This window comes from Pezoporus wallicus, unplaced genomic scaffold (assembly GCF_028554395.1).
Source record: "Pezoporus wallicus isolate ANWC-B61680 ecotype Strahan unplaced genomic scaffold, APGP_CSIRO_Pwel_v1 contig_3058, whole genome shotgun sequence".
In the NCBI taxonomy this organism is placed as follows: domain Eukaryota; kingdom Metazoa; phylum Chordata; class Aves; order Psittaciformes; family Psittacidae; genus Pezoporus; species Pezoporus wallicus.
Window position 1 is genome coordinate 27342 of NW_026641153.1, and position 15030 is coordinate 42371.

At 37.7% G+C, this 15030-nt stretch overlaps 1 protein-coding gene across 6 annotated transcripts in view; it reads left to right on the top strand.

Moving 5' to 3' along the window:
- The window catches only part of CCDC146 (coiled-coil domain containing 146), a 123080-nt gene that overhangs the window by 19688 nt on the left and 88362 nt on the right, over positions 1-15030 (top strand). For 4 of the 6 annotated variants that reach the window (XM_057422556.1, XM_057422550.1, XM_057422551.1 and 1 more), the window contains exons 2-3: positions 6997-7079; positions 11301-11510. The exons of 1 other annotated variant lie outside the window; for it this stretch is intronic. In XM_057422556.1, the coding sequence (XP_057278539.1) occupies positions 6997-7079; positions 11301-11510 (293 nt within the window). The remainder of the gene's footprint in view (positions 1-6996; positions 7080-11300; positions 11511-15030) is intronic. One more of the 6 variants, XM_057422553.1, reaches the window with a different exon arrangement.

Consider the following 15030-nt stretch of genomic DNA (forward strand, 5'->3'; position numbering starts at 1 on the left):
TTTCTTAGGAAGCCTTTGAATGTTTCACAATTATTATGAGTAACTGATATTAACCAGTAATTTATTGGTGGTGGCTACATTCATTTTCTGCACTTTTCTTGGTGCTTTTTATCAAAAGAGCGTGAGGAATTAGACCAACTTTCAAATTGTGTCATCTTTTTAAGTTTAAAATTTGGCTTAATTTTATTCATTTTTGGAGAGTCACGAAAGAAGCTTAAAAAGACACTAATTCAAAGTGGGGAATGTCAGAATCCCTAGAGTTCTTATTTATATCATAGTTGAGTTACAGAAAGCTTCTTCTGAAATTCCAAATGACTTCCTTGCTGTATTGCTTTGAGATGACTGTCAGAAAGGATTGAATATAATCTGTTAAAATGGAGATTGCAGAAGCATACTGCACTTAATGAGGAGTGAGGAGGTGCTGATTGTAGTCAGGGCTAGATTTCAGATTTCGTTTTGCTTACGTGGAAGAGTGTTTCATTTATCAGGTGGGTCATCTCCCTTTTGTGGTTTTAATTTACCTCTTTGTTACCAACTCACCTACATCTAGGGGCCAGTAGACCTGAAGTCAAACCAGAAGGATATACAGGCGTTCCCTCATATTGCGGGTAACCTCAGATTGTGCTCACTTTTTCTTGAATTTTCCTTAAGACATTTTGAAGAGAGCTCAGATGGGGAGCTGTTGGTGGCAAGCAAGTATGACCTTATACCTGTTCTCAATGTAGAGACAAGTTAAGCAGGTGTACTGAACAGCTAAGCGAGCATATGCATTTTCTCTTGTTCCATGGATTCCTACATATAAAAGGTTCTTACCCAGAGCCAGAAAATTCACTTTTTTTTTGCTAGAAAAATATGAAGGATACGCCCTTCCCTTTACCCTTTTCAGCAAAATTTTCCTCCATAGTCTTTATCGTAGAACAGGATTACCCAGTACTTTATTTCTTTTTACTGATAGAAAGAAACAAGTTTGTTTTGGAATTTGGGTTTGGGTTTGTTTTGGTATGTTTTATTTTTCTGGTAGAAAAGCCAAACTTCAAATAGCAAGGTAACATGAAAAAAATGTTAAAAGTCTGAAAATTATACTCATGTTAATCAGTTAAACATAGTATAAAGTAAATGAAAGGGTAATGTAATAGGGTAAAATAAACATAACAGAAATCTCAAATGAAAAGGAAAAAATACAAGTAAATCCAGTAATGAAATGCATACTTCCATACTTTGTATTTAATTACATTTATGGGAACATGGGGAAAAGGAAAGCAGGCAGGCAACCATCCATTGTCAAAAGTTGCCAGGCAACCATCCGTTAGCAGCCAAATTTTCATCCAACTTTCCAGTAATTCTGTATTTGGATAATGAAAATTTATTTTAGTTTATCATAGAATCATAGAATCATAGAATAGTTAGGGTTGGAAAGGACCTTAAGGTCATTTTGAGTGTGTTTAAAAATATATGGCATCCCAGCTCATTGTATAATGTGAAGGAAAAGCTGAGAAAAGCAAAATACAGTTAAGTACAACTGATGTGGAAAGGGATTGGAAGACTCAAGAGTTTAAGAATATTTCTAGGACTGTACTCCAAATTCCAGTATAACAAACTTATTTCAGATCTTTCCAGGTCAATTATAATGAGCACAGGTCTGAAAAAGACATCCTTAGTTGCCATTTACAAGCTCTTTTTTTTCTTCACTATCCATCTTCGCACTCATTCTTTTCCTTTTCAGTGTTGCAATGTTGAACTAAGAAGAACTACCATTTTACTTTCTCCAGCAACGTGAGAGCTTCCAAGCAATAAAATGAACTAGGAGTGCATCTTGGGAGGGAGGAGTGAAAAACATCTTCTTTTTTATACTTAGGATATTAGTCTTGTACACAGCTTTATTTTTTAATAGAAACGTGGCTAACAGATCTAACAGACCAGAAGAAAATTTTCATACACCTGCCTTGAGAAATGCTATGTCTGTGTGTGTGGATGGATATATATATAAAAATACTGTTGGCTATTTTGTCATTACTTGCTTTATTTGTGTGCTCCTGAATGATGACTTTTTTTTTTTTAACTAGTTTGCAAGCTTACTTCCTTCTCTAAGGTTGAAATCTGAAAGCTCTAATACTCATTACAGTTGCTGCTGCCAAAGTATAACATGTTTTGAATTAACCCAGAGCTTATTTAAACATATGTTGTCTAAACTTAAGTGTTTTTACAAATAATAAAAGTTAGGAATAGTTTCTATATTTTACATTGAATTTTCATGTTACTATTAATAGGAATTACTAAAATTAATCGGGGTGGTCTTGTGTTAAATGTGCAAGATGGGCCATTTTGAGATTATTCTGGTTTGAGTAATCTTTGCAAGACCCATGGCACTAGATTTCACAGGAGTCTGGGAACTTCAATAGTGACTGTTGCACAAGACATTAATGCTGTCTTTCAAGCATCTCTCTTCTGAAAGTCTGAGGTGTTGGGTACCTTGTACAAGTTATCTTCTCCTTTCTGTCATGGATATTTATAATTTATCTGCAAAATACCAACACCCATTCCATCTTAGAATACATTTCAGTGATTTTGCAGCATTTGCAAGCATGATTAGAAACACATGTTAGCCCTATCATTTCTCTAACATGCAGAGGCTCTAGGGGCTGTTGGAATAACATGTTTCTTAGGAAACCTTCAAGTGGTTCACTTTCACAATGCTTATGAGTAGCTGTTGTTAATCAATAACTTCAGATTTATTCAGGTTATTAATCAGATTTATTCTGCATGAGGTGAAAAGCATCAGTGAAGTGAGTATTCATTTAATCCATTTCAACAAGATTTTTTAAAAATTACTTGTGTCATGCTGACTACTGTATATGCCTTTTATAATGGATATTACGAATATAATATAAATTTTTTTTTAATAACTGGTAGATACAACAGGCACAAACAGTTTTACAAAGCTAAAATAATCTGGTTGTTGTCCTTAGATTAGTTTTCCAAATACTATTTTGACAGCTAAAGGGAAACTGAGTAGATAATGTTGTTCTCCACCATAAGATGTTTGTCCTCTAAACTAAAGTATATAAAGATAGGTGAAGGAATGATCTGTCATAATGTAATGTCAGGGACAGAAGCATATCTACAGATAAAGTATAGGCAAGGTCTGTGATTACAAATCAAGAAAGCCAAATGTGCATGTTTCCGTGCGATCAAATAAAGAGTAAAATATTTAGAGGGAAGTGATACAGGAAAAATTATTATAATAGTTACTGTAATTTGCCACTGAGCTGGAGGATGTCTCGCCACAGGAGGTGGTTTGCTTCAGGACTGTAAATGACCTTCTAAGAAGATGGAAGGACAACCAATTCCTTGGCTCTAGCTCCATTCTAGGTCAAAGTCATCCCAGCTGGAAAACTGTTTACTTCCTAGCCCACGCAATGACAAACAAGTAAGCAATCAAGTAGTGGCTCTAACAGAAGGTGGTTCCTACCTATTTGCAATATCCTTTGCAAAAAGCTGTTACTCATTTTCAGCTGACTCTGCACAACCATGGTTCCAGGTCTAAGTGGGCACCTACTATCATTCCAGTCCTATCTCTAATTTTTGTTAACAATAGGCAAAGTATTCAGGGACTGGTAATTTGATATTCATCGGCATCATAGAGATGTGTAAGGAAATCAGTTGCTAACTCCATTCTAGGTATTCAGTGAATTCCTGGGAACACCCATTGATTTGATGGATGGACCACTCAGTGGATAAAGAACTGGCTGGATGGCCGCATGCAAAGTGTTGTGGTTGGTCAATGGCTCAATGTCTGGCTGGAGACCAGTGGCGTCCCTCAGGGATCGGTGTTGGAATCGATCTTGTTCAACATTTTTGTCACTGACATGGACAGTGGGATTGAGTGCGCCCTCAGCAAGTTTACCAATGACACCAAGCTGTGTGGTTCGGTTGATACCGTGGAGGGAAGGAATGCCATCCAGAGGGACCTCGACACACTTGTGAGGTGGGCTGATGCCAACCACATGTAGTTTAACCATGAGAAGTGCAAGGTCCTACACCTAGGTGGGAGCAATCCCAGGCACAGCTACAGGTTGGGAAGAGAAGAGATTCAGAGCAATCCTTTGGAGAAGGACTTGGGGGTGTTGGTCGATGAGAAACTGAATATGAGCTGGCTTCAGTGTGCGCTTGCAGCCCAGAAAGCCAACCGTATCCTGGGCTGCATCAAAAGGAGCGTGACCAGCAGGTCAAAGGAGGTGATCCTGCCCCTCTACTCTGCTCTTGTGAGACCTCACTTGGAGTATTGTGTGCAGTTCTGGTGTCCTCAACATAAAAAGGACATGGAACTGTTGGAACAAGTCCAGAAGAGGGCCACGAGGATGATCAGGGGACTGGAGCACCTCCCGTATGAAGACAGGCTGAGAAAGGTGGGGCTGTTCAGCCTGGAGAAGAGAAGGCTGCGTGGAGACCTCCTAGCAGCCTTCCAGTATGTGAAGGGGGGCTATAGGGATGCTGGGGGTGGACTCTTCATTAGGGACTGTAGTGACAGGACAAGGGGTAATGGGTTAAAACTTAAACGGGAAGTTTAGATTGGATATAAGGAGGAAGTTCTTTCCTGTGAGGGTGGTGAGGCACTGGAATGGGTTGCCCAGGGAGGTTGTGAGTGCTCCATCCCTGGCAGTGTTCAAGGCCAGGTTGGACGAGGCCTTGGGTGACATGGTTTAGTGTGAGGTGTCCCTGCCCGTGGCAGGGGGGTTGGAACTTGATGATCTTAAGGTCCTTTCCAACCCTAACTATTCTATGATTCTATGATTCAGCTAACATAGCTTCTGAAGACCATTTAATTTACGCATCACCTGTTATCACATATGTGGGAATGGCAGCCTTGAAAGCAGTATATATCTGTTTTATCACCACAGATTACACAATTTTTTACCATAGGCTCATGCTTTCCTGCTTCTTCACAACTATTTCTTCCTCTCATGCAGTTGCCCCTTTCCCTTCTGCCTTTACAAAAATCTTGGAGAAAACAGTGTGCCGGGCATTAATAACAAATTCTGGGATCAGGGTAGCCTGGCGCTGACTCTCTCATGGCTCTCCAAATAAAGTTTGTAATGGGATCTATCTGGTGCTCATAGTTTTCACAGTAACCTCACTCCCTTTGATATGTGGTATGAAAATCCATGCAGTCTGTCTTATGTAGTCCTCAAAGCTACGTGTCTTCACATTTTATATGACCAGCTTTATCGGAATAGAACACTTAGCTCTGAACTGAACTAAGAAATAAATTGTACTAAGTGTAAAAAGCTTGTTGGATGTAAAGGAGAAGACATAGTCTTGAGCACAAGTAAGTTTATTTCTGTGTAAACATTGTCCAACATGGCATAGATCTCCAGTGAGAAGCCAAGCAGTAACAAAAACTGGAACTCACAGGTACAGATGAATGGATCGTGGAGAAAGGGCATGAGTGAGGTGGCATGCAAATAGGACAACCATATCTGCATGAGGTTAAGAAATAAATAGGTTGAGACAGGAAATTTTTTTCTTTCTCACAGAAGAACTACTTAGTATTGTGAACTTAAGTGAACAGTATCTTTGCATCATACGGGATGCCAATATATTTAAGAGATGCTTATCTTTAATCTCATGCAGACAAGTGAAAGACAGATCTACTTTCCTTTTCTCAGGGCCTCTGACATCAAAGATGGTCTTTGCTACCATGACATTTTTTTCAGTGGATCTTAAAAAAACCCTATAAATCAAAGAGTTATCAACAAAATATGTACTTCCTTTGGCATATTGACTTGGCTTCTGATTCTTGACCATAGGACTGGTTCTGGATGGTTTCTCCTGGATATTCAAGAAAGGGGCATTTACAGAATAGCCCACATATGAATGTCTTTAATGACCCTTAGTTCAGCTTAGAAAGAGGCTTTCCCCCCCTCTACAAGGCGTTTCCCTGTAGAGAGTCTATTGCTCTCTACAACTACCTGAAAGGAGGTTGTAGAAAGATGGGGATTGGTCTCCCAAGTAACAAGTGACAGGACAAGAGGTAACGGCCTCCAGTTGCACCAGGGAAAGGTTTAGATTGGATATTAGGAAGAATTTATCCATTGCAAGGGTTGTCGAGCATTGGAACAGGCTGCCCACGGAAGTGGAATCACCATCCTTGGAAGTATTTAAAAGATGTATAGACGTGGCACTTAGGGACATGCTTTAGTGATGGACTTGGCAGTGCTGGTTTAAATGTCAAACTCAATGATCTTAAGGGTCTTTTCCAACCTAAATGATTCTGATTCTATGATCCCAGAAGATATTGTCATATTGCTGCTGTGATATTTTGCAGTGGTAAAATTGAGTTCCTAGCCTTATTTCCTATTTATATTAAGGACTTACTCACTGGCCAAAATTACTGCCCTCAGGACAACTGAGGAATTGCCTAAGAGATGGGTAGATCAGACACATATGGGCTTTGTAGTACTAAATATGTGTAGCAGTTTGATCGTGGTGTTTGACAAAGGCCTGCACAGGTATGTAAGAGAATGCTTTCTGTGGCTTGTGGGTGATCCAGCTTGAGCCCAACTCATCTTTATTACAACAATATTGCACATGGAGACATTTTAAGCCTCAGTTTCACCTGTGCAGGCCAGCTGGTATATACCCAAGCTGAACCAGTTAAGCAACATGGAAAAAGGGTGACTCAGAGCCTGAATTCAAAGTCAAAACAGAATTATCATGAAATATCAATACAGACAGAAAATCAGAGAAGATATGGTGGTATGGGTAACACTGTAGTTGTGACAGACACATTCTTTATAATCTTAAATTTATGCTTTAAATTACTATGTAAATAAGCATTTTTTCATCTGTGTATTTGATTTGGTTGTGGATTTGATTTGGTGTATTACCAAAGACTGTACAAACTAAAAGGCTGCCAATTATAGTTAGAAAAAGTTGCAGCAGAATGAAAGTATTAGTTCTTAGGAGATTTCATAACTGTCTGTTTCCCTTCCATAGCTGTTTTCTGCTGGAAAAATCGAATGCACCAGAGTAGCAGAGCTGAAGGGAAAGTACACCCTGCTGCGTAAGACTGTGATAAGGTATAATGTTCCTTTTTAGTCTTTAAGAAGCCAAAGCATTACATATTTAAAGTAATTTTCTGCTCATCCTATGGCCTAATTATCATTGAAGGCTTTCTTAAAGTGATTGTTCATAAAGAGGAAGCAAGAACACAACATTGAAAATAATATTATTTAATAGAAACTTTCAGGGTAATTTGGGATATTTAAATACTTGTTTGAACAATGTCTTTTTTAATATAATCATAATAATAATGGCAGAGGAAGGAAGCACAAACTGCAACAGACAATATACAAATTTAAAATAAATATATGTTTGCAGATCATATAGCTGGAATTGTAACATAGGACTTGCTGAGTTAACTTCACAGAGAACCACTGAAGAAGCTAAAGGCTCCTTTCTAAGGAGGAAAATGAGACTGTCACATTTTTATAGGTGTGAATTTTACCCTCTGAGAATATTGACAGTCATGTTAGACAGACTGCTAATGAATTTAGAAGGTTAGAACATTAAGCTTCAAAGTATAAATGAAACTCCAAGTGTAGTACTTGTGGGTCTGTGCTGCCCTGGTACTTGCTGGAAGAGAGAAATCATGCTCATAGCCTAGTGCTAGGCTTGAGCAGAGCACGTGTGAATGAAAGGAAAGAGGCAGGGGGCCAAAGTGCAATGCAGTACTGCAGCTGTACTGGATGAACAGTCCTATTGCAAGCAGCACAATGCTGCGTCATTATTTGTGATTAATAATTGTGACATTACTTGAGGTATAACCATAATTATCAGTAAAATCAGCATCATGAGACTCTTTATATTTCTGTAGTATGTACCATAATATCCACCATATAAACAATATTTTAGCCCAGTTTCCCTGACAGTTGACATCAAAACCTTTATGGCAACTCTGCTTATAAAACCATGGCTATTCTGTCATTGAAGCTAAAGCCAAGCTTAAGGATACTAAAACTAATTCAAGTTGCACCAACTTACTTGGGTTATGCTGTGATTTGGTGTGCCTCCTGGCAATCTGAATAGCAACCAGTGCTAAATAATGTACAGTAATTTGAAAAGGGGCTCGCAAAATCCTGAAAACACAGTTTTTCTTGGGTCTTCTAATTTCATCTTAATAAAATGGGGAGTTAGATTAGGCTCTGAGTCTGTATGAAGTCATCTGACCTTATCCAGTTTACTGAATAGCAAATATTTTTGGGAAGCAGAATTAAAACCAGCACTACTAAATGCAAGAAACATTTTAATGCTCAGAACTAACCATATTACGAGGCTTTTGGATTAACTGAGAAGGTTTCTACTATACTGGTGTTCACTGAACTGAAGTAGAAATCCAGTAGCTGCTGAACCTGATCAATTTTTAGCAGTGTTAATTTGAAACCAGCCTTTGGTTGGAAAGAATACAAGCATATTAGTACATATTTCATATTATATTTATATAATATTCTTTGAGAAGGCTGCATGGAGACCTCACAGCAGCCTTCCAGCATCTGAAGGGGGCCTATAGGGATGCTGTGGAGGGACTCTTCATTAGGGACTGTAGTGATAGGACAAGGGGTAATGGGTTAAAACTTAAACAGGGGAAGTTTAGATTGGATATAACAAGGAAGCTCTTTACTGTGAGGGTGGTGAGGCACTGGAATGGGTTGCCCAAAGAAGTTGTGAATGCTCCATCCCTGGCAGCGTTCAAGGCCAGGTTGAACAGAACCTTGTGTGACATGGTTTAGTGTGAGGTGTCCCTGCCCATGGCAGGGGGGTTGGAATTTGATGATCTTAAGGTCCTTTCCAACCCTAACTATTCTATGATTCTATGATATAAATATTCTTTTGTGTAAAGACTATTTCTTTTCATGTATAATAAGTGGAATATGGGCTGAGTGAAAACAGGACTCATCTGTCTTTTCTGTCTTACATAAAACTACCATTAACACCATGCAGCAAAAGCATGAAAATGTTAGATGGTGCATTACATCACTCATTTTTTCTACAAAAGTACATAATTGTCATACTTCTATAAGAAAGTCAATTGAAGAGAATCATGTCACATTCTTTACTTAGATCTAGTCATGCATCAAAGCAAAACACCAATGCATGAATGAGTACTAATTCCCACAGATAAATTTCTCTTTCCGCTAAAAGAAAGCAAGGGGAATCAATTACTAAAACCTGATCATGATCTCCAGTATATTTTAAAGACTTTTCAGACATCAAAGCTGGGATTCACTTGTCTATATGTTAATATCAGTAAACATGCACATCTGAAGTAGGTATCTAGAGTCCTTTATTTCTTGGTTTCTGTTTTGCACAGTTTGGTATTCCGTAAAGCTGAGAGATAGCGCCTGGCAGATAACATATTTGGTACATTTCTGCAAAGTGTTACATGCATTTGAATTCATGTTTGCTGCACAGCTGAAATTCTGGGAACAGGCTGTCATTCTGTTTTGGTGCTGTCTCACCCATCCGCTTTGCAGTGAGGCTGCATCTATAGCTGCGTATGAGCTGTATCTGAGCTCATATTTGGCCCCTGAAAACCCATTTAGTCACACAATCATGTGGCTCAGTTGTAAATTTTCATTTTTATTATCTCAATTAGGAGCCCAATATGAATACTCTGACACACCAAGGTGTAAGAAATGCAGGCAATAATGCTAGTTCATGGACAGTTTTGGAATCTTATCTTCTTATGCCTCTGTTAAATTATTAATCACTTCACAAATTCAAAAGCTGACACATCAGACTTGGCAAGCCTACTTTAGAACTCATATGATTCCAGATGTGTACATTAGATGCCCAGTTACGTCTTCATTGTCTTCAACTGTATTTAAATATTGTGTAGGATCTTGTGACAATAAGTAATTTCTTTCTCCCTTAAAAAGTTACTGTGTAAATACATCAGACATGAAGTTACTTGTTCGTGATAAAGACACACTCTTGTTTCCTGTTGAAGTCTGTGGTTTTCTTATTTTCTTGTTTAAAAAGGAAGTGGTTATCTAAATGGAAATGTTACAGAAAATGAAACTTTTTCTGTTGTATTATTTCAGCTATGTTTGTGCAGTATAGTCAGTTGTGTATTTTGTGTTTTTAATCGTTGCCATCTCAACTCTATCATTCGGTGTCATAAATGTAATCTTTGAGCTAAAATTTGTGTATACCTTTTTCAGTATGGAAGATTCTAAATTTGTTTGTTTTCAAAAATATTAAATTACATTATATTTTTAGTTACTAAAAGGCAAGGGATAATGTTCTTTATTCTTCCATATCATTTCTGACTGATTTTAGTATACCGTTATACAAGAGTTATAATTTCATAATACTGAGAAGATGTACACAATTATTTCTTTAGCATCTGTTTATGTTATATATGTTTGTATGTTTTAGCATTTCTAAGGTTTATATGTTGTGTATTGCATATGAATTTTCATACTGTAATTCCCTTTAATACCTTTCCATAATAATCAATACTAACAGCCTTTCAGATCTGTTACTCATCTATCATGCATAGGTTCCTAAGTATATTATGAATACCAGTCTCCTAACATAGACAGAATATTACAGTTTGTTGTTTCTGTGAACCTAGACTTCAGTGATACAAGTCAGATCATGTCTACAAGCTTTATAGTAAGCTTTCACAAAGTCCACAAATGTATTTGCTGCTTCTGTATCATTAAATAAGTTATTTCATATATTGTTAACACTACAGCAATAGCAACATGCAATTCACCACAGGGTAGGTGTCCTGGTATTTACTAAGAACTTAAAGGTGTCACAGATCCCAGACTGGGCCTTGTCCTGGTGAATACTTCCCTGTTATTGGTCCCCACACTGATTCAGATCTAGCCTTTGGCACTTCTTCAAATAAAACGGATTCTCTGTCCCTTCACTGGTTCTAGGAGGTGCTAGGCAAATAGATTAAACTAACTAACTGTCTTTTATCTGGTTAAAATTAGATGAGATGAATCCTACTCCAGCTCTAGGTATGCAGAACCCCACCTCACATGAGATTCCACTGCTCTCACGGCATCACAGGACAATCCACATTTGAATAGACCTCAGGAGGTCTGTGATCCAATTTCCTGTTCAAGGCAGGGTCCACTAGGAGGTCAGACCACATTATTCAGGATTTAATCCCATCTCATCTTGAAAACCTTTAATTTAATATTGTAGGTAGGTAAAGAAGTATAAATACAAAGCTGATGCTTCTCATTGCCTAGTTCTAAATTTTTTTCTATTTAATGTAGTTTACAGGAATCTGAGATCCAGCTGTTGCAAGAAGCCAAACGTCTTAGTGTAGAACTGGAACAACAACAACATGAACTGGAAAAAGCAGAACAGTTCCCTGAAGAATCCTCCAGTGAAATTTTACAAATAAGGAAACAATTTCTTAGTTGCCAAAATGAATACAGTGCTATTAAAGAAAGAGAATCTGACATTCAGTACAAGATAAAATGGTAGGTGATAGTAGTCAAACGTTGCTGTTTTTATCATGGGTCACCTAGAAAGACACGAACATAGAATATAGTTCAATCTCCTCCTCATCTTACATGAACACGTTTCTTGATGGCTATTGTTAAATAAAGTGCTACAAACTTTTCCTAGAAACAGCAACATTTCTAGTGATGAATAAAACTACCCTGGTGTGAGATTTGTAGATAATTTTCATTTTAGAACATGCTATGGTATCCTTTGAAATGCTGCTTAAAATTTACTACATTGCATGTTTAATGTTTATTTAGGCAAAATTAACAAGAACAGTTCTAGTCTAGGACACCTTTTATACCGATGATTAAACGGTCTCAGAGACCTGGTGACTGGGATTTTATGGAAACAATGGCATAAATAGACTCAATGCTATTTTTAACATCAGAATGAGTATTCAAGTTTTTTCTATTCAGGTACTTAAAGGAGGAGAAGTACTTGTATAGTCTCATGTTAGAAAAATGAATAATTTGCTGTGAAAGAAGTGAATACTTGACATTTCTATAAAAAGAAAAAAGTCCAGAATAAGCTTGATATTGTATGTATTTTAAATATCTGCATACATGAGCGTATTGCACTTGATGCTTTTATAGTAAAATTACAAACAGTACTATTGCATTTATAAAAATACAGAGATGAACTCATATTTTCATTTTGTGGGGTGCTTGCTGTTATTATCTATCTTCAGTCCAGCTGTAGTGCAATTGGCATATAGAAATACAAATAAATGATGTCAGCAGCTCAGCAGTTAAAGCTGTATTTCTGCAAGGAGAGCAGGGGCACTGTACTGACTGCAGAGAGCAGATTTTCTTCTGGCAGTCTTTCCTTGATTTTGTTTTTTTTTAGAGCCAAGTGTTTGCTCTAAGAGGGAAAGAAACTTGAGAAAGGAGCAAATTGGGAGTAGGAGAAATAAAGAAACATGGAAAGCATCTGGAAAAAATTATTTGTTATGAGATAACTAAGCAACATAGTTTCCTGAAATAATTATTAAACACAAAATTTATTGCAATTTCCAAGCAGTCCAGAAATGAACTCTTCAAAATATCATGGTTTTTACCCATTTGTGCTCATATCTCATGAACATTTTTCATTGAATTTGCATCACTTTTCCAAAAAGTGAAGGGGGTTTATATGTTTATATGGTTATTTATATGCTTATACGGTTACTTATATGTTTAGATGATTATTTACTTATACTGTATTTTCTGCCTCAGGACAAAAAGATTTCTGTCTTACATATCACACAGTTTAGCATTGTTTCAATTACCCTTGCACATTTCCTGCATTAGTTTTTATATATGAATTAAATATACTATCTTGCAGACTAAAAAGACACTGTTTTGGGTCAGTCAGGCTGTGAAAAATTTTCTTTCATTTTAATAAGAAACTTCTTCTGTTTGCTCTTATGTATTGCATGAGATCAAACCAGCTGTACAGTCTGACCAGAGGTCCATATGGCACAGTATCTAACAGCGACCAAAAGTGCAGCCCACAGACATTTGTAATTCAGGGATTTTATGAGCCAAATGTAGTTTTCTGTATTTAGGAGTCCTCAGTTGACCCCTCTTCCTTGTACTTCTTCTGTTTCCTCCTTTGTATATAGACTTCTGGCGTTGCAACACACTGGGCAATGAGTTCCATAGATTAGCTACACAAGAACTGCCACTGCCTTCATTTTTTGAACCTGACTCCTATCAGCTCCTATCAATCACTTCATTTCATACCCTATAATTCTTGTGCTGGATGAGACAATGGTTTTCACTGTCACTGCTGCAGGATAGTTTGATTGATATCTTTTGTACTCCCCTCCCCTTAATTTGTCAACTTTCTAAACTGAAGAACTACAGATTATTTAATTGCTCCTTGCTTGGAATCTGTTTCATCCCAGGTGGCCCCACTGGGGTTTATGCATATTGTGGGTGTGCAGTGAGGAGGATGTGCCTTGGTTATGTGTGGACAATTTGTTTAGTGTGAGAGAAGATAGTGCTTTCCAGAAATGAGAGGGTTTAATGGTGAAGTAGTGTGGAATGAACAGGACTGTGGAGAACAGATGAGTGAATGTAGTGGGGAACTAGAAATGAGATATGAAGAAAACAGATAATGGATGTGAATACATGTTTATAAAGAGGGGATGGTTTTGGTGCCTGTGAAGGACAGTCAAAATGAACGTCCAGAATGGACTTGTGAAGTACTGTTCATCTAATAGTAACACTGATGTAAAATGAAGATCTATATGCCAGATAGTTTTATGCAAATAATACAACAATGGCCTCTAAAACATCTGTGAGCATGGGTGGTGTCACAGACAGAGGGGAAGCTAAATCAGAGATATTATAAGTAAATTTGCTGTTATGTAACTGCTTGGTTTCCTTCATTTCTCAAAAGGTTAGGAACTCATGCTCCAACCTTTTTTGGCCCTTAATCTCTCTGGAGCACAGTTACCGTTGTTGTCCAACTGTGTTAATATGGCCCCAGCTGTGCCTGGCACTTACAAGTAAACTTCTCTTTGGGAATTATGACTAATGGCTGTTTAGTCTCAAAACAAACATTGCTTATTTACCTTTTCATGTATGGTAGGTGGGGATTATGGAAGGGAAAAGCTTTTGAAGGGAATTTCTGTGTCATTTATTGCTTTATCCGTTTCTTAGAAGTCTTGGATTTTGTCTACACAGAAATACTGCTGAGCTGGGAGAGAAAGCAAGCTTCAGCAAATCTTCTGCTTCCGTTTCTGTAAGCCTTTCTCTCTCTGAAGCATCTTTCTAGTCTCTGCTGCCTTTACTTCCTGCTTTTGCTTAGTAACCTTTTGGCACTCAGATTCAAATCTGACAACAATAAACTTTTTTCTTGAAGAGTCATACAGATATACCATGACATTAGCAAAGTTATTTTTTGTCTTGAGGTTCTTTAGTATTCTATAGTCTCTTTTCTGTATTTCATTTCCTGTTTTCTTGCCTCTGTAAACAAATTTATCCAGATCAGATAACTTCAACAGGTGAATGTGATATTTCATCTTCTGGTTTAACTCTTTATTTAAGCACTGTAGTATCAGCAGATTTTCAGGTATTCTGTGACTTTTTTTCATAGCTTGAATAGGTGCACAAGGTATTCAGAACCAGCTCTGATGCCCTTCAGCTGTCAGGGAAGTCACGCCGGGGGTGTCTGCATGCCTGTGGTGTGCCTCCTCTTCCAGTTCATGTTTCTGCTCTGCTGTACTGGGTTCATTGCTAGTGTGTGCGTGAGTGTTCAGCATGGAAGGGGAACAGCAGTTGGAAGGATTTTACTGAGGTTATAAAATCTAGGCTCCTACCCCAAAGTCAGGGCTGAATCCAGGAGTATTCTTCCTCTCCAAAACTGTGAGGCAAGTGTAATAAAGTAAAAAGAAAAACAGTGATCCCAGTTCAGTTCTGGTACAGCTGCATTCAGAGCCATGAAGTTTCTCCATATAACTGGGACTGAACAAGCCTTCATAAAGAGGAATATAAACCAAAAAAT